At 30.9% G+C, this 25,383-nt stretch overlaps 1 protein-coding gene across 2 annotated transcripts; it reads right to left on the bottom strand.

Annotated features, from left to right (window-relative positions):
* Window positions 1–8,622: 8,622 nt before the first annotated feature.
* Window positions 8,623–19,727, bottom strand: LOC117906596 (TOM1-like protein 4). Of its 2 annotated transcripts, none has more exons than XM_034819693.1 (10): window positions 19,622–19,727; window positions 18,741–18,892; window positions 16,991–17,069; window positions 13,984–14,082; window positions 13,764–13,877; window positions 12,471–12,616; window positions 12,135–12,216; window positions 11,698–11,783; window positions 11,392–11,583; window positions 8,623–9,827 (listed from the first exon to the last, which is right to left on the bottom strand). In XM_034819693.1, exons 2-10 carry the CDS (start codon window positions 18,848–18,850, stop codon window positions 9,191–9,193), a joined length of 1,545 nt encoding a protein of 514 aa, XP_034675584.1. In that variant the 5' UTR covers window positions 18,851–18,892; window positions 19,622–19,727; the 3' UTR covers window positions 8,623–9,190. The 2 variants fall into 2 exon arrangements, with proteins under 2 accessions (XP_034675584.1, XP_034675586.1); XM_034819695.1 differs by lacking the exon at window positions 19,622–19,727 and adding an exon at window positions 19,485–19,573.
* Window positions 19,728–25,383: the final 5,656 nt, after the last annotated feature.

Raw genomic sequence — 25,383 nt, 5'->3', positions numbered from 1 at the left:
TTTTTAAACCTCCAATCTCATTTTTATTGAAGATGTTTAGATTTGGACCAAAATCAAATGTGGGGCACACTTTGATAACAAAATATGAAACATCCTGAATACACTCTGTTTGGATCAAGGAAATTTTGAAAAAAAAAAAAAAAGTTTAAAGTGGGTAACCCTTTATCACACTTTTTTTTTTATTTATAATTTTTCATAAAAAAATAAGGGTTTTTATTTTTAATAGGAGTGAAATTAATAAGGAAAAAGGGTTTTTTTAAAAAAATTGTAACAGCAACATTGCTGTATTTCAAATTTTACGCTATCAAATAAGAGCTAGCTAGCATCCCAATTATTATAGTTGGCTAGGACCCCCTTCATTTACTTCAACCGACAAAAAAAACAAAGTCAATGCTTCAATCTTACACAGCTTAGGATGGAGCCCCACAAATTGGACCACCCCCATGTAATAAGACGTGGGCCACTAATCATCATAAATCACCCGAATCGTTGCATGTTTCAATATATATGACCCTACAAATTGGATCAATTAATACTTATAATAATAAAAAGTCACTACAGTCGTGCATGAGTTCAAAAAATACCAGGTTATTAACATGTAGTGGCGCAGGATACTCTAGTTAATCTTGAAGCGTACGTGAATCACTCGCAGCTTCCCTCATGCAGTTGTGCGCACAAAAAAACATAATTGTAGAAGTGGGTACGAAAGTGGCACGAAGGTTCCTTCTCTCACCCATTCCCATCCCCCCATATATATATAAATACTCTCCATAAAACAACATTTTCTCATGCAAATCTTCTCTCTGTTAGAACTAGAAGGTTGGTTGGTGTGGACGGTGGAGTGACATATACATATACATATATCATGATGAAGCAGATCATGATGATGGAGGTTGAGAAGACACCGATGACGGTGCTGCGAATTGGGCTGGCCGCAGCTGCGACCGGCGACCATAGGGCCATAGTTCCGGTTAGGGGAGGCATCAAGAGGAGGATACTGGCCCTGTTGTACAAACAGTTGAAGATGGGGACGCAGAGTTTCATTCATTATTTTCTCACCAACTCCACCCACAGTCGGTCATCTTCATATATATAAATATCTATTTGCATGCTTAATGATACTATAAGTGCATTCTCATTTCTCTCTTGCTTTTATAAGTTGGTCTGAAGAATGTTGGAGCTGCTGTTTGATTTCCATGTCTGCTGGCTAGCTAGTTAATTAAGTAATCCTCACAAGAGGTCTCTTCTTCTTCTTCTTCTTCATCTTCCACTATGACATGAAGTATGTAAATAAATGAATTATGTGGGGGTTGGAGATGGTCATGTATCATTGCATAATTAATCTGGGAAGGTGTTCCATGATATCTTTTGATCTCAGCTTATGAATGAAAATACTTCTTAGTTTTATCTTATGTTATTTTCTTTGTTGTGTTTTTCTGCTGATATATACTGTTGTTCCCATGGTGTAGATCTTTCGGCTTCGTTTGGGTTGCAGAAGTTTGTTGGAGGGAGAGAAACCAAGAATAAATGAGAGGAAAAACAGAAAAAATTAATAAGAAAAAAGTTCAATTTTAATACACTTGTTATTCTCTTACTAGATTTTTATACCTATTCTGCATAAACAATGAACATTTGAAAATTTTAAATTTTAAATATTTTCTATAAGTTAAATAAAAAAATTTAAATTCTTTCCATTTTTTCTCCTTTTTCTAGTTCTTTCCCTGATGCAATCATACGATTTATAAATTAGTCACCCATTCTTTCAAATCTATCCGAAAATTCTAACTTTAAAATTGGAGCTAAAACAAGGATTTGATAGTAAGGGTATGTTTGATACTATAACAATTTTTTATTTTTTAAAATAAAAAATCAAGTAAATATATTTGACAATTAAAAACTGTTTTTCTTTTTTAAGAAGGAAAAATATAATATTTTCACAAAACATTTTTTAATTTTTTTTTTACTATTTTCACTTATTTTGTAAAGACTATTTAAAAAAATAATTAGACAATCACATAGAATACTCACAAATAAAATAATAAACAAAAAAAAATTACTTTTAAAGTATATTTAAAAATATTTAAAATAAATTAAAAGTATTTAAAATTTTTAAACTAACTTTTATTTTATAAAATATCATAAAACAGTTTTTAAAAATAATCACCAAACACGTTCTTGTCCCAATGCATGCTAATTGATATAGTAATTCGAATTAATAATTCTTTCTTTTAAGAAAAAGGTAAATAAAAAATATAAAAAAATTCAAAAGGTGCAAATTTCATAAAGTTGAAAAGAATCTTATCCTAATATACATATGGTTGGAATTTTCTTGTCCAAAAGTACATAATAAGATGCCCTTATTTTAAATAAATTAAGTTTATTTAAAATAAGGATTTGATAGTAAGGGTATGTTTGACACGAAAACATTTTTTTTATTTTTTAAAATAAAAAATCAAGTAAATACATTTGATAATTAAAAACTGTTTTTCTTTTTTAAGAAGAAAAAATACAGTATTTTCACAAAACATTTTTTAATTGTTTTTTTTACTATTTTCACTTATTTTGTAAAGACTATTTTAAAAAATAATCATACAATCACATAGAATACTCATAAATAAAATAATAAACAAAAAAATTACTTTTAAAGTATATTTAAAATTATTTAAAATAAATTAAAAATATTTTAAATTTTTAAACAAACTTTTATTTTATAAAATATCATAAAACAGTTTTTAAAAATAATCACCAAACACGTCCTTGTCCGATGTATGCTAATTGATATAGTAATTCGAATTAATAATTCTTTCTTTTAAGAAAAAGGTAAATAAAAAAAATAAAAAATTCAAAAGGTGCAAATTTCATAAAGTTGAAAAGAATCTTATCCTAATATACATATGTTTGGAATTTTCTTGTCCAAAAGTACATAATAAGATGCCCTTATTTTAAATAAATTAAGCAGCACACCATATAAATAAAAAAAAATCATTGAAAAGGTGTGGACCCCGCATTTCGGCTCATGCGTTTCCCACTCGATGGCGAGCTCGATTTTGGTTTTGAAAAATTGATTTTATTTGATTAAGAAAACTGACTTGGAGTCGCCACTTATTTTTGTTTTATTTTTAAAGGGTAAACAAAATAAGAAAGAAAAACCCTAAGTGTGACTCCATATTTTGGAAAAGGTGGTCTGTGAAAAACCGGATCGGGTTCGGGGGTCAAGTTACTTATTGGGAAGGTACGGTAAAACCATAGCACCCCTCTAAGTCCCTAGAAACGGGTCTCTACTAATAGAATGAAGCTGACGCGACAATTAATGAGAAAGTCAATGGATACTCACCTTAATCATGCATGACGTGGGAAGTAGAGCATGTATAAAGAATGAACAAAACATGAGTGGATGCGTACCTGGTCCTCCAATCACGAATGCGCTATCATGAAACAGGATTAGTGAATGACGAATCGATAAAATTATGCACATGTCAGGGAACAGAATAAATCAAACAAGCATGGTAAATAAATCAATTAATCAATCAGTCAGTCATAAAATCACATATGTGGGCCCCCACCAAAAGCCCGATTGATCTTGCTTGAATTAATATCACGAATCCCATTATTTCGAAATTATGAAGATTCATCATTCTTGCTTGTGTAAAAATCAAAAGAAATAGAACATTATTTAAAAATCGGAGTAGAATTAAAGCTATTCAAGAGAAAACTGGATTTTTGAGATTTATTTGGAAATTAGAGTCTCGAAAATTATTTGAAGATTGGAGTCTTGAAAAATTAAATTTAAGAATCGGAATTTTGGATATTAAATTTGAAAGAAATTAGAATTTTGGAAATCGGAAATTAAGTTCGGAAATTGGAATTTTGAAGAATTGTTTAAAGTGGAATTTCAAAATAAATAACTAAAATAATAATAATTAAATAGATTAATGTGAATTTGGAATTAGAAATTAAAATCGGAAGTGGAAATTTTAATGAATTGTTTAAAATGGAATTTTAGAATAAATAAATAAAATAATAATAATTAAATAAATTAATGTGAATATTGGAATTTTTTAGAAATAGAAATTTAATTCGAAAATCGGAAGTTTTAAATGAATTGTTTAAAATTGAATTTTAGAATAAATAAATAAGATAATAATAATTAAATAAATTAATGTGAATATCGGAATTTTCAGAAATAGAAATTTAATTCGAAAATCGAAAGTTTTAAATGAACTGTTTAAAATGGAATTTCAGAATAAATAAATAAAATAATTAAATAGATTAATGTGAATATTGGAATTTTGGAATTAGAAATTAAAATCGGAAGTGGAAATTTTAATGAATTGTTTAAAATGGAATTTTAGAATAAATAAATAAAATAATAATAATTAAATTAATTAATGTGAATATTCGAATTTTGAAATTAGAAATTAAAATCGGAAGTGGAAATTTTAATGAATTGTTTAAAATAGAATTTTAGAATAAATAAATAAAATAATAATAATTAAATAAATTAATGTGAATATTGGAATTTTTTAGAAATAGAAATTTAATTCGGAAGTCGGAAATTTTAATGAATTGTTTAAAATGGAATTTTAGAATAAATAAATAGAATAAAATAATTAAATAGATTAATGTGAATATTGGAACTTTTCAGAAATAGAAATTTAATTCGGAAGTCAGAAATTTTAATGAATTGCTTAAAATGGAATTTTAGAATAAATAAATAAAATAATAATAATGATTAAATAAATTAATGGTGAATATTGGAATTTTGAAATTTAATTCGGTAATAAGAAGTTTTAGAAGAATTTGATTTAGAATGGAGCTTTGAAATAAATAAATGAAATACTAATGATCAAATAAATTAATGGGAATATGAGAATTCGAAATTGGAATTAAACGTTAAAAATCTGAATTTTGAAGTGTCATTTGAAGATTGAATTTAAATAATAATAATAATAATAATAATAATAATAATAATAATAATCAAATAAATGAATAAAATGAGAATGACTAGATAAATTGATGTGAAAATTAGAATTCTTGAAATCTGGAGTAAAAATAAATAAATAAAAACGGAATTTAGGAGAATTATTTAAAGATGTAAGTTTTAAATTTAAACGAATGAATGAATGGATGAAGTGATAATGATTAGATAAATAGATATGAACAATTTAATTTTAAAAACAGAATTTCGGAAATTTGGATCAAATTTTAAAAATCAGAAATTTGAGAAATTATTTAAAGGTTGAGTTTTAAAAATAAACAAATAAGTAAATAAATTGAAATGATGATGATTAAACAAATCGAGATGAAAACTAAAATTTCGGAAGTTGGAAAATAAATGTGAATGTTGGAAGGTTAGTTGAAGATTGAATTTTTATAAAAACTAAGCTTGTAACATTACATTAAAAAAACTAAGGGTGGGTATGGGCCAAGGTGAAAAGAATATCTTTTAAAGAAAGCCCATGGGCCTTGAGTGTCTTGATGGTGCGTAATGGGAAGCCCAACTTCCAATTGGCTGCCCATACAAAACTTAAAACTTCCTAGCTAACTCCACCGCCACCACGGCTGGCCCGGGATGTCCAAGAAGTCCTTGTGGTGCCTGCGGCGGTGCTTGCTCCTTACCGGCTGGGCACTCGGAAATTCTCGCAGCAGCACATGATAGTAGTGGGGCTGCTGTAGGTGTTATTGTTGCTTGGGGATGCTTTCCACACTCACTGGAAGGTAGTCCAGGAATGTCTCCACGAAACAAGCTGCTGGGTCTAGGGACTCCATTTTTAAAGATACCAAAGTTTGCAAGGAATGCCCACAAACAAAACAACTAGGGTTTGATAGATAGGGAGAGATAAAGAGAGAGGAATAGAGCCCTGCATGGCCATGCGTGGCCATGAAAGAATGGGACGAAAATAGTTCCAATGGTATATGGATGGCGGGGAGGATAGCCCAAAACAGAGCATAGAGTGTATGAGTGGAAACAATCCGCATAAGCCACGTTCCCTCCTTGAATCAACGGGCTTAAGTGCAGAGATATATTGAAAAGGGATCTCAATCAAATTTCAAAGGGGAATCAAGGCATGAATACCAATATAGGACTCCAAAAACAGGTTGAAGACCAAGCTAAAAAAACAAGCACAAACAAGCTCCAACCCCATGAGAACACAACAAAATCCAACGTATTCACATCCATGCATCAGCATAAATAAAAGAAAATCTGGCAATCCCAAGAATCATAACAAAACAGTGTGAAAGCAACAAGGTCCAGCTGAATAGAAGCCATACCTGCGCTCTTTCTTCCTCGGGCAAACTTCTCTCCCGAAGACCCGTCCACCAGAAGCTCCCCCCTTTTCTTCCTTCCTTCCTCTCTTCTTTTCTTTCTTTTCTTGTCTTCCTCAGCAAGCCATCCTCGGCTCCTGTTCACGTCCCATCTGGCCGCCCCCTCAGCCTAAATCCCGGGGTGGTCAGAAGATTATAATCATGAAAAAAAAAAGAAAATGCCAGCTCTCTCTGGGGGGGTCTACAAAAGGACAAAGTCCTTAGAAGTTCTAAATAATTAACATGGGACTGTATCAAACAAAAGATAAATTTGAGCTAAGTGTTGACAAGAAAAAGTTTAATTACTTAGCAACTTCTTTAAGGATGATTCCAATACCTTTCACTTAAAAAAAGTTGAATTTGAAATCTATGATTTGATAAATAACTTGCATATGATGAAAATTTGTTAGGTTTCTACTGTGTTGAAAAGACAATTTTTATTATCATATCAAAAGTGATCATCCAATCCTAAATCAAAAGACAATTATTTTTATTACTGCTATAGTAAGACTCATGAATTCTTTGATCATTCAAAGAGTCAATATCTAAAAAGTGAAAAATAAAAAAAGGGGGTTACTTGGTTAAAAGGGCATTTCAAAACTCAATTTTGAAAATCTATTTCTTTATTATTTTTTGACAACATTTTGACAAAAATGCCTTCATTATTTTCTCGTAAATATAATAATTTCTTTTAAAACTTACATATAAATACTTAAAATAGTTAATGACATTTATGTCAAAAATGAGTTATTTTTTAAATATGTTTGATAATATAAAATTTAAACCACTTAAAATTAAAAATTATCTAAAAGTAGTTGATTTGTTTCGTAAAAACTATTAAGTTAACACCATCAATGAATTTTAAAATTTTAAAAGTTATTTATTTATTTATTTATTTTTATTAAATAAATAATTTAATAATGATTTTTAATACTAAAATATAACTTATTTTAAATTAAAACCCTTTTACTATTAGTTATTTAATATAATAAAATTTCAAATTTCAAATTTCAAAATAAAAAACTCTATTGTAATTTATAACAAGCATATGGATTCCATTTTGAGTTGAAATTGAATTTCTTCTAAATAAAACCTTTTGTGGTTAATTGTTTAATAATATAAAATTAAAATTTTAAATAGGCTTTAATTAATTGATTGGTAAGAACTACTTTAAACACCAGAGGGCTTTGAAAATTTCTTATTTATATTGCCAGAAGGAAAAAAAAAAAAAGGGTAATGCACCATAAAAGAACTTTTCATCTTATTTTTTGTATTTTTTTTTTCCTATTAGTATGCAAATAAACCATTGTGAATGTGATTGCATCATTACATGACCTTTTGGGGTTTTAAAATCATAAATTTCCATTTTAAAGACCACTCGGCATCTTTTTCCAATACAAAACAATTATTAATAACATTTTTATTGATTGCAACAATAATGAAAAATTTGAAGAGATTGAAATACAATTTTTAATTAGATTTATATATTTAATTTTCATAAGTAATTTGTAAAAAAACAATGATTTATTGTTAGTTTGAAAATGCTTTTTTTTTTTTTTTTAAAAAAAGGAAATAATAATAATTTTTTTAATATAAAATATAGTAATTCTTATAAAAAAGAAAATCATCATATTTTTATAAAAATTATAATTATTACTACTATTCAATGTTTTAAAAATTAGATTGACTGATCAAACCATTGACTCCACCTTGATCCGATTTAGTTCAAGCCTGGTTTGGTTTATTTGAATTTGCTAAAAATGGTAAAAGTAAAAAGTAAAATATGTATATTATTTTAAAAATTCAATATAACATAAAATAACTTTATATATATATATTTATTAAAATAATTTTAAATTTAATAAAATATAAATAATATATTTATGACATCATTGGTTCAATCATCGAGCAATAAGCCGTAAATTTAATAACCATTCCAATTTTTAAAATATTGCTATTTTTAAACAAAAAAGGATGCATCCAAATACCTTAATAATTGATTTTAAACCTTTTGTTTCCTTAGTTTCTTGAATTATTTAAGATTTTTTATTTTTGTAACTACCAATTTGTTTGAATTATTTTTAAAATACGATGCATATAATATTTTATATTAATTGATACTTTTATTAATTAAGATATTATGCATATAATATTTAAAATATGTGGCTTCATGAATATAAAATAAAATTTGTAAAATAGATAATTTTCATACTTTAATAATTGCATTATCCTAAGATGACACCAAACATATTTTAGCTACATAAATTCAACACTCACAATTTTCAACATGTTCCTTGTATATTTACAAACATTATATTTTTAAAAGGTGTGAATATGATAGATAAAATATAATGTCTGAAAATACACAACTGATTTGTCTCCTAAGTTCCTAACTAAAGGTAAATATAGGTCTGATAGAGAGAAATACAAATCTGGTGAAGAAAAGAAAAGAAAAGAAAAGAAAAGAAAAGAAAAGAAAGGAAAGGAAAAGAAAAGAAAAGAAAAGAAAAGGTGAAAATAATGAAAGGAAGGTGCAACAATTCAAACAGAAACCTCAACCAGGCGCTATTTAATAATCAAACACAACACATATAATACACCCATAAACTCCTATTTATACCAATATGGGGTTCACCAACAACTCCTCTCAGGCTCAGCGCCACAAGCAAATGAATGGTGGAAGATGAACAGAAATATGTCCCAAATCTCGAAAGGTAACCTGCAGAGTGCTTAGCAGCATGGGCAAACCCTAAAACCAAATTCCCCATCCATGTTTATTCAATAACAACTAGTCTCATGATCTGATGTAAATCCGGAGGAACTAACAGTATTCATAAAACTGTACCACCATATATAATCCATGCTCGCCACACAAACCGCCCACTCAAAATGATCTATTGGGCTTGGATGATGAAGAAGACTTGGCTTTTGCAAAATCAACCAGATCTTTGAACAGGGCATCCTCCTGCTTCACTTGTTTCGTGGTGGACGAGGAGTTAATTGACAGATTCTGGGTCTGTCCCACTAAACTGTCAGAGGAGGATCCACTACTTGAATATGGGCTTCCCAGAGAAGCATGTTGTTGCTCAAAGAACTGTTGTCTCTGGTTATACTTGGAAGGTGGGGGGGGAATGCTGTTCGGAGAGGGGGCATCCCAAGGAGCAGAGGGTAGTGGATCAGCAGATTTTGACATTGGAGCTGGTTCATCATACACGGGATGTGCAGTGAACATGGGTGATGCGGTAGGATTTATGAAATGAGAGGGAGGGGAGGAGGAAGATAATGCTGGCGTCCATGGAGAGGTGGAGTTTGTACTGTTAGAATGCAATGGGACAGCATAGGGCGTGGGTTCTGATGTTTCAGGGGATCTTTCAGGCTTAGACTTGTAGACATCACCACTGAGATAATCAATCATGCTGGAATCTGCACTAGCTGGTTTCTTTGATGAGGGCGGAGGAGGAATAAGTGGGCTGACTCGCAGTGGTTCAGGCTTTGCATTGGCTGATTTCCTGCCCTGTGACCTGTAATAATATCATCACATGAACTTGTTAGTAAGAGAGACACAGGGGGAGAGAGAGAGAGAGAGACATTAGACCTGTGAATTTGTCAAACGTGACAAGATACTCGAAGAACTGCAAATTTATCAAACATGATGAGATAAAAAAGCATCCCCTTATTTGTAGCAGTAGCACAATTTGAAGATCACCATTAAAGTTGAGGAAACAGTGGATTCAATATACAACAGTTTAAACATTCATTCATTTTCAAATATTTTTGTGTTTCTTGAGTGATAAGGTCTAGAAACCTTAATGCTTTTCTATTACATGGTTTTCCAATCCCATCAGATTCCATGAATCCATCATAACTTTTGAAGTGAGCCGGGTTTCAAACTTGAATTGACATAAACTTCAAAAAATAAATTCCATTTCAGGAATGACTAAGCTAAAGTTCAAAGTTCATGAAATCCTAGAATAACAGGAAACTAAGTAATAAAGACTGATGAATGTTGTGTCCGAAACAGATGGATCACTTCTCTAATAATGTAAACATGCTTTATATTCATTCATTTTTAGAAACACTTCTGATCTAAGTAACTGATTTCATATTTTATTTTTGAGTGTAAGTTTAATCCTGTGAATGCTCAAGAGAAATTAATTCAGCCACTAATATCCCATTCAGCCAGCTGCACCAAAGTTGTATCTTCTGTTAAAACATGCATCTTCAGATATTTTGGGCAGCTCAGATACCCATGGAAATTAACTGTAACTCCACTGTCACTAACCTAACCTTTGAATGTATAAACTATCATTCAGAAATGCAGTCGTGATAAATGTCAGGTTTATCACCACCACTGATGTATTCAGCACGTTCTAGATGGATTTGTCCTCATCAATATAGAATACTTCAACCTTTACCAAGCACTTCCTCACACTTAGGTCTTCATGTTAGCATGTTACATACCAAAACAATATACACTCTCAATATCATCCAATGAAATACTAGACCCCCAAGAATGCCTATCTTCTGCTTTTACCTTTTCCAGTCTTCAAAACCTTATATACTTGAAATGCCTACTGATTGCCCAATAATGTAATCCAGAAAAGCAGGATCACTATTATCTCATTTTACAAAATTATAAAATTAGTATAAAAGGGGAATACTGGTAATATCATATACCAGAAACACACACCTTTCAACAAGACAACCCAAATTTTATATGCAAGCAAGGTCAGATGAAAATCCATTTTGTTTGATGATTTAAAAACATTTGTTCTTCAGGATGATTCTGGCAGAAGTGCCAAATCTTCATATCATCAAATTGTGTTATAACAACAATTGAATTTCACAGACAAAACCTCCCCTATACTTCCTTGATAAAGTGATTCAATGGTGATCAGAGAATGCAAAATTCAGAAACTCAAGAGCTACACTGCAGTCACTTATTTGCATGTAGTAAATGTGACCATAGTCATACATACATAAATTGTAAGCTTAGTGGAAATAAAAAATGATAAGCCAATGGAAGAGAATACAATGAAAAATTGAAAGGAAGAGAAAAATGAAATCTAATAAAATAACAGTCACCTGTGGGCTAACTGGGCAAAATCATCTTCTGATTCATCATCCTCATGAGTCACGTTCACAAGTACAGGAGCAGAAGATTCTGTTGTTCCTACTACCACAGCAGGAGCACCTTTAGCTATATCATCATGCTTGCGCAACACACGCTGCAAGTTATCATTCAATGCCAATCCCTGACATAGAAGTTCCTCATCTCTAAAGAAAAGCAACCACCTTATCAGTATCATCAATTCAAGTTCAAAATAAAGAAAGACTGCAAAGGGAAAAGATAAAAAAAGAAAGAAAGAAAAAAAAAGAGTAAAATCGTACACAGTATCATTCACAAGAAGCATGACACGCTTTTGGTAATTGCGGCACTGGTCAACAAGGTCAACAATCACTTCGTCCTTCACACTCTGCCAAGATATGAAGAAAGAATTCAATATAATTAATCACTAGGCTACATAATTTTATCTTCGAGAAATAAGACTCCAATAAGAGGAGGTTTGAAACATGTCTAAACTAGCATTTTCAAAATCCATATGTCATGGTCTATAAAGGTTTAGGTAAGGAGTTCTTCGACTTCTATTCTGTCCATTCTTCTGAATACATGTTCCATTTTTCATATTTTCTTCTTAATACCTGTTCATTTTTCTTATTTTCTTTAAAGCCATATGGTGCAAGCAACTTGTCTAAGTTCAGAATGGAACTGGCTACATGAAGCTGTTTCATGATCCTTTAAATGGGACAGAAGAAAAAATAACTACCTCTGGCTTCCGTGGATCCACAGCACCAAGCATTTCCATTAATACATCTGCAAGTCCCTGAGCATTTTGCATCTCTAGCAAGCTGCATTAAAAAATTGAAATTTGGTTTGGTGACACTAATATATTGATTGACCATTGAATGTACATTTGCTAGGGGTAGAACAAGCATATAGAACACACAAAATAACAGCAAAAGAGAACATGCATCATTTAAAGGGAGCCCATAGAGAAACATATGAAGGGGAAGCCAACTAAACGTGAGTACTTGAAGCTGGAAGAACATTTCTGTGCAGGGCAGGAAACAAATAGGATACACAACATTTTTCATAACAGTACCTGAGGCCAGAAGAATCAGACTGAAGAGAGGCTTGAACAGCTGCATCATCGTAGACTGAAGTAGGGTGAATTATTGGCTGGGTTTGGGGTGGAGTAAACAATGGGACACTGTTCTCTGCTCGGGGTGGAAATTCTACTCCAGCCGACTGTCAATTATCAGACTAGGTAATCAAATTTCATTTCCAAAAAATCATAGAGAACATACAGTAACATACGTGTTGTCCAATAATTTTTTGGAATAAATATGTATTGCATGAATATAGCAGTTAAGAAATTTCATCAAAATTAAATTAGAAATTGGAATAGCCATTCAAGACCCAGGATATAAATGTCCATCATGGTTCTCTCTCTTTCTTTTTTATTTTTTTATTTTTATGAACCACACATGAAGGCAGGTGAAGGTAGTGTTAAAGCTCCATGAAAAACTAGAATCCAGGTCAGGAGCACAACCCAAGATGCGCTTAACCATCTGAGCCATAAAAAGAGAAGAAATGTACTGAAATACCACACTATGAATGCAAATTGACAGAACTTGCAGTGAGTGACACTGTCAAAAGAAAACATATGCAAGTTCAGAGATAACTTATTAAAATAGAATCCGAAGACAAAAAAAGTGGACCAGCCAAAAAAATTAAATGCCAAAAGGATTTTGCAATAACACAATTAAGAATGCCTGGCTCATAGCGAAGGACAAAGCAATGAGTCAGGAACCCTAGTAAGATTTCATTACCCAGTCAGCATTTCATCACTTCCTTTATTAATACAACAGACACATGTTTATATTGTCAGAAAAGATTAATCAGAATGTCCTATACAACCTAGTAACTTAGTCATTGAGTATCAAATCACACTCCTTATTGCCATCTGTAAATAGTCATAGAACCAGAACAAGAATCAGTGAACTTTATCCAACATTACAACTGAATGGGATTTGTTTCATCGATTGAAATACTATCTGTAACACCAACCTGAAATAGAATAAAACCAGACGACTCTACACACAACACACACACACACACCAACAGGGAGATTTAACCTGAAAGACCCAGCACTGTGCCACAACAGCCAACAGAACTTACCCACCAAATTCAAAACTATACAACCACATTGCACACATATGGTGAGCATTATGCATTATCTTCATTTATTTCCCCAGTATTTGTGTTTTACCTTCAGGTACAACAAATGGACGACTCCCTTCCAAACATAGAAATATTATTGTAGAGTAGTTCTCAATAGAAACAGATGTTAACTAAACAAGAGGAAAAAAAGTAAGATAATCAAAGAAATTACCCTCAGTTCATTATATGCAGCATGGTATTGGGGATATCTTCCCCTAGGTCCCCCAAAAGCTTCTTGCCACGTATCTATCAAAATTAGTATCTTTTCCCTTACATTCAAGTCTGGCTGCAGAATTGAACATAGATAAAAATAAACTAATATCAGAATGAAAACAACAAGCCATGATATATATATATATATACAAAAAACAAGCCAGGATGAAATTAGGCACCTTCTTCTTTACTATTTTGACCATCTCATGTAAGATATCACGCTCAACAATCTGCTGAAACACATTCTCCCCGCAATTTTTGCTGAGAGTCTCCAATACCTATATTAGAAAATTCCAAAATAGAACAACTTAAGACAGTAATTATTCTCTGTATCTGCAAATAGTAAGATAACAACATGGAATATGTACAATTGAAATGCTAAAAAGTCAAAAACAAGGGGAAAAAACAACATGAAAACAGACAATAATCCAGCTATTGTCAGGACAATTGATTTGGTCTTAGCAACAAGAAAGCTAGAACAGAGAGAAAACCATAAGGCCAACTTTGATGCACTACATTTTAAAAATTTTACACAATTCTCAGACAATTCTTAGATTTATAATTTTACACAGTTCTTAGATTTATTTTCAGTACAATGTTTTCTTCAAAATTTAAGGACCATATTGAGATGTTCATGAAGTCCACAATTACAAAAATCATGAAAGCCATGCATAACATGGGTTCAGTCATCGTTTCATCAACTAAGTGAATTACAACAAACAGTTGACAAGAAGCAAGTAAGAATGCATACAAGGCTAATACTTTTAAATTCCCTTTAAACTTTTTTTCTTTTATTTATTTTGCATGATAAATCCTTGTTTCTCAAATAGGGCTAAATCTGGCCTCTGAATGACACACCAAAAGGGGCCTATGAAGGAGGGAAAGAAACAGTTCATGTAAAAAGAACAATAAATAGGCCTGGGAGTGACAACTTAAGTGCAAAGGAAAATAGCCTTTATAAGTAGAATGAATGCAACTAGATGTATTGGTCCCTAAATCTCTGTTTAACTAAACCCAATGTAAGCTGTCATAGATGCAAAGCAACTACCTTGCCATTCTCAAGTCCCATTTTAGACGCAAGGTGAACCTCAAGAAATGAGGAATTTGCTTCATGAGTGCCTGGCACCTAGAAGCATGAGCCTACTTAAGAGTAAAGACGAATCCTTCTTAAGGTGTAAACCTAAAAGCATCTGGATGATTTACAGGTCAAGTATGACTTCTCAAAGGTTTGGCATGAGTTAAGAAAGTATCATGAAAAGCAAGACAGCAAATGAAGCAACACATTGACAAATATCTTTTAACAGGTGTTGATATTAATATTTGTGCTCCAAGATCGCTTTCTTTGTTTGGAAAGCAATGTGAGAGAGAATTCTTACAACTAATTAATTTATGAGGAGCAGGGTTCTTGTCAAGTTTGTGGTCTTTCTTCTTTTCTATTTTTGGCATTTCTTTGATTTTTCCCTAAGGACACTATGGCTAGATTATTTATAAGCAATCAAAGAATCTATTGGAATAGCGCCAATAAAAGGGGGCGAACCCTAAGTATATAGGAAGTATACACAAAAAACAAAATAAAAAATACCAATATGTATATACAAAATAATCAGCCTCAAACCAAGCTATCTGCAGCTAAGGCTATCTATGAAGGTCAACAATGACAAATTTTCCACATCTAACGAAGCTTTCGACCAAGGGAATTAATGGAACTTTCCTTTAAACTCTGATCTGCAAATTCTTCTCCCTTAAGATTCTGCGATTTCACTCTTTCCAAATGCACCAAAACAAGCAAAGGGGTGTCGTTTGCCAAACAAGCATAGCAATTATGTCAAGAAAGTGGGAAGTGTATCCCTCTGAGCTTGTTTTGGTGAGTTCAGGAAGAGCTGAAAACTTTCGATGGTGTGTAATGCTCAGATATGGACTATAAAGCTTTTCCTCTTAAACTTATGTTTGCTTGGGTGAGGATCCCTCTAGAGGTCACTAATTTTATCTTTCTTATATTTATTAATCATAGGAGTAAAGGTTATCTGTTATTAATTTTTTTTCTATGTTTCTTTTGTTTATAGTGTTACTTACATCTTCTAGTGTATCTAGGTTGCACCCCCTCTTGGCTCAGGAATTCTTAATTTGCCTATAAAGTCGTGTTTGATGTCATGCTTACTTAAACTTCCTTTGATGCTTGTTACTGATAATCAATTGCATAGATTGTCTGAAATGTGGCTTGAGTGTGTTCTCAACATGCTATGCCCTTATACTTACTCATATGGATCCCAAACTATTTAAGGAAGCTCAATTATCAGAGGCAGAGCTTGATGTTCTCTGCTATTTTTGAATGGTTAGCATAATGCAGTTTCAGCATGAAGAAAACATCATTTCTGTAGTAAGCATGTCAGAGATGAAAACATTGTTATGTTAAGCACATATTCACCAACCGATCACTGGTAACATAAATCAACTCTCGTGCTCAATAGTGAACATTAAGATGGTTTATTAAAAGAATAATGATTTAAATGTGTCAGAAAATAATGTTAGATGGTTGTTATGCTATTGCAATGTTATACGATTAGTAGTCAGAAGGTTCATCTTGTGTGGGCTTGAAATGAGGGAATGTTGCAAAACTAATTTTAATATCCAACCTATCCAAAAGAGTGATTACGTATTTGGCTAATAGAAGTTCCTTATAATGCATCTTCAGACCTGTCACCTGCTTAATACCTTATAAGATGTAAGGATTCCAACCATTTTTACTGTAAACACACTTCAAAAATAAGGATTCTAGTTATATTCAACATTTTAACACATTATATAGGTGGTTAGACATCAACAGAACAAAAGGAGTGGAAGAAGTGTGATGACAACCCAAGTTAGTATGAGTAGAATTGTATTACGATTAGAATACAAAATAAGGAAGTTGTATGATAAAATTCCAAAATTATGTTTTCATTTACTATCAATTTTATTGTCCTCTCTATTTTCCATGACTTCTTTTAAGACATGATGACCAACTAGAGTCTTGTCATATACACCATTTAATATGTTAACATTGAGCAAACCTCACAAGTTATAAGAAAAACATGCATATTGAAAAACCAAGTGCTATTATAATATGTTTTATTATACAATCATGATTAATAAGAACAAGAACAACATCCATATCTAGGGAGTGTAGAAGAAAAGAGAAATACTCACAAACAGAGCAAGAAGTTGTATCTTAGGATTTTTACTCCCCAGGCGCTTCTTGAGTATCTTCAGGGCATCCTTTGCTTGCCTGCAATTTCAATCCAATTCATGGACAAGGAGAACATAAAGTATTGAAATCAATACAATGTAGTTGAGATGGAGGGAAAACAAAATAGGAGTGAGACCTTTAGAAAAATAGAATCCAAAACATGTTACTCTTCCAGTACCAAAAATGAACACAAACACTTGAAACAACCACAGGTGATTAACAAATAAAAGATGAAAGGCTTCTGGAGAGGGTTAAATGCCTTCAGAAACAGAAAGCTAAGAATCATCAGAGACAAGTGTCCCTAACTCCTCTGACTGAAGGTCTAACCGACAAACCAATTCCTTCATGTTTCAGATTATAACCATGATTGGCCAGCCACTCAGCTGCCTGATATATAGGCTTGTGGAGTGAGTTAAATGCCTTTAGCAACAAAAGGCTACAAAATCATCAGAGACAAGTGTCCCTAACTCCTCTAACCAATGGTCCAACTGACAAACCGATTCCTTCATGTTTCAGACTATAGCCACAATTGGCCAGCCACCGGCTGCCGGATATGCCTCTATATATGTTAAAATTGGAAGTGTGTGAGCAATTTTTCGATAAATCAATCAATAGCATATTTGCCCTCTGAAACAAAAACAATGATTTGAGGACGACTGCAGTTTCTGCAGACCTTGAAACCTGACTAATGTATAATGCGTATACTCTTGGTTTCAGTATATCATTCAAAAGAATGAGCACCACACGATGTTCATAAATTCAACTAAAAAAAATATTGGCAACTACCTTATCATGAAATTGTAAATCTGACATCAATGTCAGCAAATAACTGGCTATTCTGCTGTTTAAGGTTAAGATTCTCATAAAAGATACAAATGCACAACTAGCTATTGTACTGTTTTAATTTATGATTGATATGAAAAAATACAAATCCACTCACCAGAAGATGGCAACTTCAGAAACCAGGTTATGAAGAGCCATTTAATGATCCAAATTCAAATTCTTAAACTGTGGTGGTTACAGACCATTGATATACTATTTAAGGCAGCAGAAACATATCCATCATGATTAAGAAAGCATGAGAGCAAGATGTTACAAATTTGGGACCCTGAGACACATTTGTTGGTTATCATTAGCTTAGAAATAATCAGGTGAATGAATTTAGTCAATGCTAGAATATAACAAACGACATTGTTTCTGATGAATGTCTAATGATTTAAGAAATTAATTCATCCTTATGAGGAAAAAGTTAGAGAGTTAACAATAACTAGAACAGATTACACAATTAAAGTGAAAGGACTCAATATCTGAGGACAAAGAGGGATGGCATCCTTGGATGAACCTCAGAGTGATAATTTGCAGTGTTGTTAGCATGGATATGCAAGCAGGACATTGACCGTTATGTACAAGTACAACTAGAAACTTGTTGGGAAAAACTAGAAATCGGTTGCTTTGATTTACATCATTTTAATTTTTACAAAGTCTATTATGGCTGACAAATCCCATCTAGCATGTGCAGCACAGTCAAACTATTCATAAAAAGTCCCCCTGAAACTTGTAAGCATTGTCAACTGTAAAGCAGGCAATTCAGTCCAAAAGAATACTCAATTATACTAACAAAACTAATATTTAAAGGAATTCCCAACTATTTAACCCGCACTATTTAAAATAAAAAATTAAAAAATAGCTGGTAAAGCAAAAGTATGATACCCAGGATCCATGTTAATGATATCACATAGCTCGATGTTTATTGCCCAGTCTGGACCAATCAACATATCACTCGTTGCCCTTTCAACACATGCTGCTGCATTATTAGCCATCTCTATCTGCCCCTTTTCCTAAAGCCCCCACTGTTGATTTTCCTAAAAGCACAACCACACCACAAAATCAATCCCAAATAATTCAGTGATAAGAACTGAAAAATAAAATATCCCAAAAACAAAAAAACAATATCAATATTAAGGACCAGTTAGCGGATTATTACTAGTCAACTTTCTCAAATTACTACCCTAAAATAACCCAATTAATTGTCACAAGCTCATCAACCCAAAAAGGTTTCATGGAGTTGGGGCTTGAAATGTGAATAGGAATCCCATTTCGAATTCAACCGCTCGATTGCTTTGAAGACCAATTGGTTTGAAACAAAACTGGAATCCCATTGACCAAACCTCGATAAAAACAAGAATTTTCAATTTCCAGAACTGAAATGCCAAATCAACCCAATTCAGCCCAAACAAACATAGCCTCAAAAAAGTCAGCAATAAAACCCCAATCCAGCAGAAATTTTACAAGAAATGGCAAAAGTAAAATCATTGGGAAAACAACAATAACAAATTAGAAACAAATAGATGCAAATATCTCCAATCGAACAAAAACCCCACAAGAATTCCAACCCAACAACCCCAAGAATCATTAAAAAAAAATAGTAATCAAAACCAAAGGAACTCGGAATACCCAATTGGCAGATTTTGATCCTGTAAGAGGAGAGAAAAAAAAACCCCTAGAACCCCAAGTTCGATCAAAAAGAAAAAGAAGAATCAGAAGGGAAATCCTGAAGACTATGGGTCAGGAAGGATCTTAAGGAAGCTTACCTGTCAAACCCACGCTATACAAATAGAATCAACCCGATGAGTATATGTGGCCAAACTATATATCAGTGGGGAAAGACATTCTGTGAGAGCAGACCCTTTTAATTTTTTAATTTTTTTCTTTTTTTTTGGTTAATTTGTTTTATGGTTGGTTTGGGGCACTCTCTTTTCCTTTTTAGATGACAATTAACTTGGACTTTTATTTTCCATCTGTGTCCTTTTGTTTTCAATTTTTCTTGGAACCTTCTGAAAGGCTAAACTCACTGCAGGTGATGGAAACTTTCCGCGACAGATCAATTAAACCAAACAAAGATGGCTACTATTGGTTCGTCACCGTGGTTTCAAATTGGGTACTGTACTCTGCCGTTTTATTTCGTTTCCCGTTTTGACTTTTCTTCCTTTGAGGGGAAAAAACTTGGGCCGTAAACGCGTTTTGGACGGCGGACCAAGGCCCACCAATGGTGTGTAAGCAGGCGGCCTGACTATTGGGCCAAAATGTAGAAGTCAACGACTCATTTAGGGTTCTAGGTTGACTGGGTCCGACCCATTTGTCAGTGGTCATAAAAATTGAACTTTGACCCATTGGAAAATAGGGAAGATGTTTAGACTAGTAGATTAGAGAATTGGTACAACATTATCCCATCCCAATTAAATTATATAATAATAATGATTTCATCATCTTGGAAAATTTTCAATTCTTAAATTGCTATTCAAACGGGTCCAATACTTGTAATTTATGGGTCATGAATAGGGGTAAGACCAAAATAAATTATTTGATAAATGTTAATCAATAATAAACTATTAAAAAAGGCGTTGGGTGGCATGGATTTTATAAAAAGACAAATGATTCCTTTGGAATTAGAGATAAATAAATGAATAAATAAATGGAGGGGCCTCAAAAAATTAGGAAAAATGTTTTATAAATAAAAGTGTATCAAAAAATTTATAAAAAAAATATATATTTTCATTGGTAAAAGTAATTACAAAATATATAAAAAAATTAAAAAATAATTCAAGTTTTATAACTTATAATGGTCAAAAATAATATTTATATCATTAAAAAGTAATATATGAATGATTAAAAAATAATATATTTGATAAAATAAAATAAAATATTAATTATTTATAAATAACTACTTAAAATTTATATTTTATAAACTTGGATTTCTCTTTTATAAATTTTTTTTATATCAATATATGAAAACATATTTTTCTCCTTCTTATATTAATTTTTTTCTTATAAAAAAATTAAAAAAAATGTTTATTTTTGAAATATTTATACACTCATTTAAAATATTTTTTAAACAATTATTATTTTATATCATACAATATTAAAAAAAACACAACCAAAATATATTTTTTATTTACATAAGTGTCGGTCCAATTATTTTCAATTTCTTCATATTTATATAATTATTTTGTAAAATAATCCCTAAAAAATAAGTTAAAACAACTAGAAATATTTTTAAAAACATCATAATAATTTCTAAAAAAATCTACAAAATATAATTTTAAATATAAAAAACAATTTCTAAACAAACTCTAAGTACTTCTTAAAATGATCCAAATACAACACTATAAACTAAAAATATTTAACTAAAGAAGGCCTTGTAATTCAAATTCAACACAATATACTCTTAGGCCCTAAAAGGGAAAATTCTTTTGAGATGGTGAGAATTAAATCAAAGTCACACATATGGAGGTCAAAAAAAATTTTGTTTTTTTTTAAGAGTCAAAGTATGGAATCATTTCTCTGCTTTCTTACTCAAACCATTGTCCATGGAGCGGGCTAAGTTAAAAAAATTCTTCATTTCAGTTGCGTAGCTACCCCATGATGCAATCGTTGAATATAAAGCTGAGGCCAAAATTAATCTATTCTTCTAGTTCTCAACCTCCGGTAACCACTTCACGCCTTTCTTTCTTGTTGCATTGTTTTAATTGATTTTTGTTGAAACTAAATACCTAATTTTCCCTTAACCTCCAAGATGTTGAAACAACTCATCTACTTTTCAAAACCAATTCTTGGAAAACCAATTTAGGTTTAAGAAAATCTAATTTATTAAAAAAAGTGATAACAAAGAATAAATTTATAGGTGGAAAAAAAAAGAAGAGAAAAGCATACACCTCAAAAGAAGAAGCTCTCTTTGGAAATTGACCACTTCAAAAATTATAAAGGTTGGAAGAAGAAATTATTAAATGATTTATGAAAAGTGACGAGGAGTGGTGAGGTATTTATGCGCAGACTTAGTATCTCAATTGTACTACAATTAAACTCTCTCAAATCATATCTTAAATACGATATAATTTTCAATTCAAATGACCAAGTTACAAGTAGAAGTAAACTTGTACAATAATCTACACTAATATAAAAAAGTGTGAGGTGTTTGTCAAATTTTTCATTCCAAAAATGTCAAACAACTTACATTTTAATTCCAAAAATTTCTCTTATTAATTTATTTATTACATGTATTTATCATAACCTATTAATATTAATTGTTGTTATTCTTTTTAAAACCCATAATCCTTTTGACTCTTGAGGATGGGCCTAAGCCCCATTTTTTCAATACCCATGTGACCTTTTTCTATTTTGTCTCTTCTCCATGGTCACAATAACATCTTCTTCAAGCTTTACGATTTCTTTGTAAAATTGTCATTGTAACGTTTCTCTCCGCTACAAATGACAATTAATTCAAGGCTGTATTTGGAGTTATAATCGTGGTTCTTGAAGGGTTGGACTAATGAAAGTATATACAAAACAGAGGTTTGGTGAAATACAATGTTTTAGGTGCAATTGAGAATGATGGTGGTGGTGAAGAATGCGTTCTTGGAAAAAACAAGCAATTTGTATGGTGATTTCAAGAGCGATGACCATATTTTCACGTGCATAAGGGTGACATATTTGTTGTCATAATTTTTGGTGAAATCATTGTTAGTCTTTACTTGGCACCCATATTGAAGACATGTTTCTAGAGAATTTTTTCTTTGTATCTTTAGTTTAGATAAATATATTGTTATTGAGTTTCACAAAAATAATATGGAGGGTTGGTCAAAGAGTGGTGATACTCCATATTCATATATGCCATTTTTTATTTTGGAAACTAAAGAATCATAACATGCTTATTAGTGAAAAAAGATTATTGTTTATCCCTCGTTTGTTTAAAGAAAAGGAATTGTATTTGTAGAATTAACAATTCAAAATGTTGATTGTGATTTAATTCCAAAAAGTTTTAGAGAACGGGTTAAGTAAATCTCTAATAAATATATTTTTTAATGACGGTACAATTGTTATCGAAGTAATTTCTTGCATTTTTGGTATTTATACGAAGCTATTTGTGTTCTAATTTATTAGGGTTGTGTCTCTTGTGTTATTGATCATTTGGGTTATTAGAATTTTTACGTTTTGGTTTTTATTATTTCATCCTAATTTTTTGCATTTTGTTTATTATGTATGTTATTTATTTATTATTTTAGCACTCAATGGGTTTTTTGGAAACACAATTAGGTCAATTGTTATTATCGTTTAGTGTCCTTGATGATTTTGTTTACATGTTTATTAGGGAAAGATTGAAATTTAAGGTGTTTGGTAAATTTGAAAGGCAATACAATTTAGTATTCAAGTGTACATTTAATTTTTTTCTTCATGAATCTTGATTTTTTGTTTTATAATCCAATGTTTATTGGAATCAAAGTTTGTTACTTCTTTTATAAATTTAGTATTTTCATAAATACTTTTAATTTGTTTAATTAAATTATTTTTTGACAAATATTTAGTGAAAAGAAAATGAAATTGGTTTTTTCAATTGAAATTAGGTTAAACATTTCTTAAAGAGTTTCTTTTGTCTTTTCATAAATTTAGTGCTAGTAAAAGTTATATTTTGTTGTGTCAAAATTACAATGAATTTGAATCAATAATAGATAACGTGTCTAAATAAAATTTGGTACATATCATTGTTAAAGAAGACGATATTTATTTTACTTAATTTAAAAAAAAAAATTGATCTTAAAAATAATTTTACTATCTAAAATTTTGGTATGGAAAAGTGTAACCTTATTCATACTCCATAATATTTCAACCCAATCATTTTTTTTTTAATTTCTTTTTATGTCTAATTCAATTATTTGACTTTAAATATTTTCTTAGTTTCATAAAAGGATTTAAAAAGAATACACATATTTATTCATTTTTAGTGGATTTTTTTTCATATGACCTCAAGTGCATCACACGCAAACACTTCCTAGTTAGATTTAAAAGAGCTAATAAAAAAGTTTGCTTTATAAAATTATTTTTTCAAGTTTAAATTAAATTTTAATTTCCAATTCAAATTGGAAATGACTTAAAAAAAGACTGTTGTTAAGTGCAAAATCAAAATTGAACATTCTGTTTGATATTATTTGATTAGATAGGTAGTTCTCAATTTAAAAATTACAAACCATCTTATTGCGTTCATTCAAGAGAAGCTTGAGTTGGGCAGCCCATATTATTCATGGGCTCCACCCAACTGACCCTCAGACTAAACGGGCTTATGTTGGTCCAGTTCTGGTCAGCAAATTATATTTTAAAGAACAATCATATTGTTTTTCTACAAGTCACAAGTACATTTTAAAAGAAGGCTGGTCACTGCTGAGATTTCCAACATTGAGAGAACCGTTTGAGTACTCAAAGGCTTAAAGATATGTATATAGTTTGCCAAGTCACGTGGAACCTTCAAGGTGGCCCTCCTCATTCATCGTCAGGCAAATTAAGGTAAGGTGGTAACTAACATGATAACATCCCTCATCCCTCATCCGAGATTAGTTCCCAAGTTTCTCTCGAGTGTGAGTTTTGCAAGAGCTATCAGGAGAACTACTGTGATCAGACTCAGTTCACCTACAATGGAATTCTCTGGGATGGTAGCAAATAAAAAATATTACGTATTTAAAAAAGGTAATTTATTTATTCTTTTATTTATCGGTATTTAATAAATAATTCAAGTGTGGAGATGGACACGTGGGGCAACACATGTAGACAAGCCATTCGTTAATGATTCGGTATTGACGTGATTGATCAGTTTATTGGAAGGTTGGTTGGTGGGTGGGACGGTGGGGTTATTTTCAGTGTATGGGTGGTATGAAAATATGATTGGGGAGGGCCCGGTGGGGATATGGAGTGGAATTTATTCCATTGAGGAAAACTTTGGGGATTTTCATTCCCATATTTTTCTTAAATATTTCAACCCCAAATTAATTTCTAAGTTTGAAATAAAACTTTATAATTACGTGGATAGGAAAAAAAAATGATAACATATTTTATCTCTTGATCGATTAAATTATCTCATTATTTGTTTCATTTTATATTAAATAAAACAAGTGGTGTAATATATTTATTTATTTTCATTTTTTTTTTATCATCTTTACATAGGACAAATTAATTTTAAGATAAAGTAGGATATCTTATGTATTATAAATTTATTTTTTAATTAATTTTTTATTTTTTATATTGCTTATTTTTTAAAAATAAAAAAATTAATTATAAAATTAAATATGTGATTTAAAAAAAAAGCTAACTAAATATTTATAAAATAATATTAACATGTGTATTATTTAATATATATAAATTATTTTTATATAACTTAATATAAAAAAGAATATTTATTAAATGTAAATATTTTAATCATGAATATTATTAAATGCTAAGAGAAATTTCATTTTTTAAAATAAATAAGATTGGAATTCAATATATTTTTTATTTTAAATATTGAAAAATAATATATATTTTATTTTATTTT

The sequence above is a fragment of the Vitis riparia genome, chromosome 18 (assembly GCF_004353265.1).
Source record: "Vitis riparia cultivar Riparia Gloire de Montpellier isolate 1030 chromosome 18, EGFV_Vit.rip_1.0, whole genome shotgun sequence".
NCBI classification, from domain to species: domain Eukaryota; kingdom Viridiplantae; phylum Streptophyta; class Magnoliopsida; order Vitales; family Vitaceae; genus Vitis; species Vitis riparia.
Note: the sequence above shows the minus strand (reverse complement) of the source record. Positions and strands in the feature narration are given on the sequence as shown.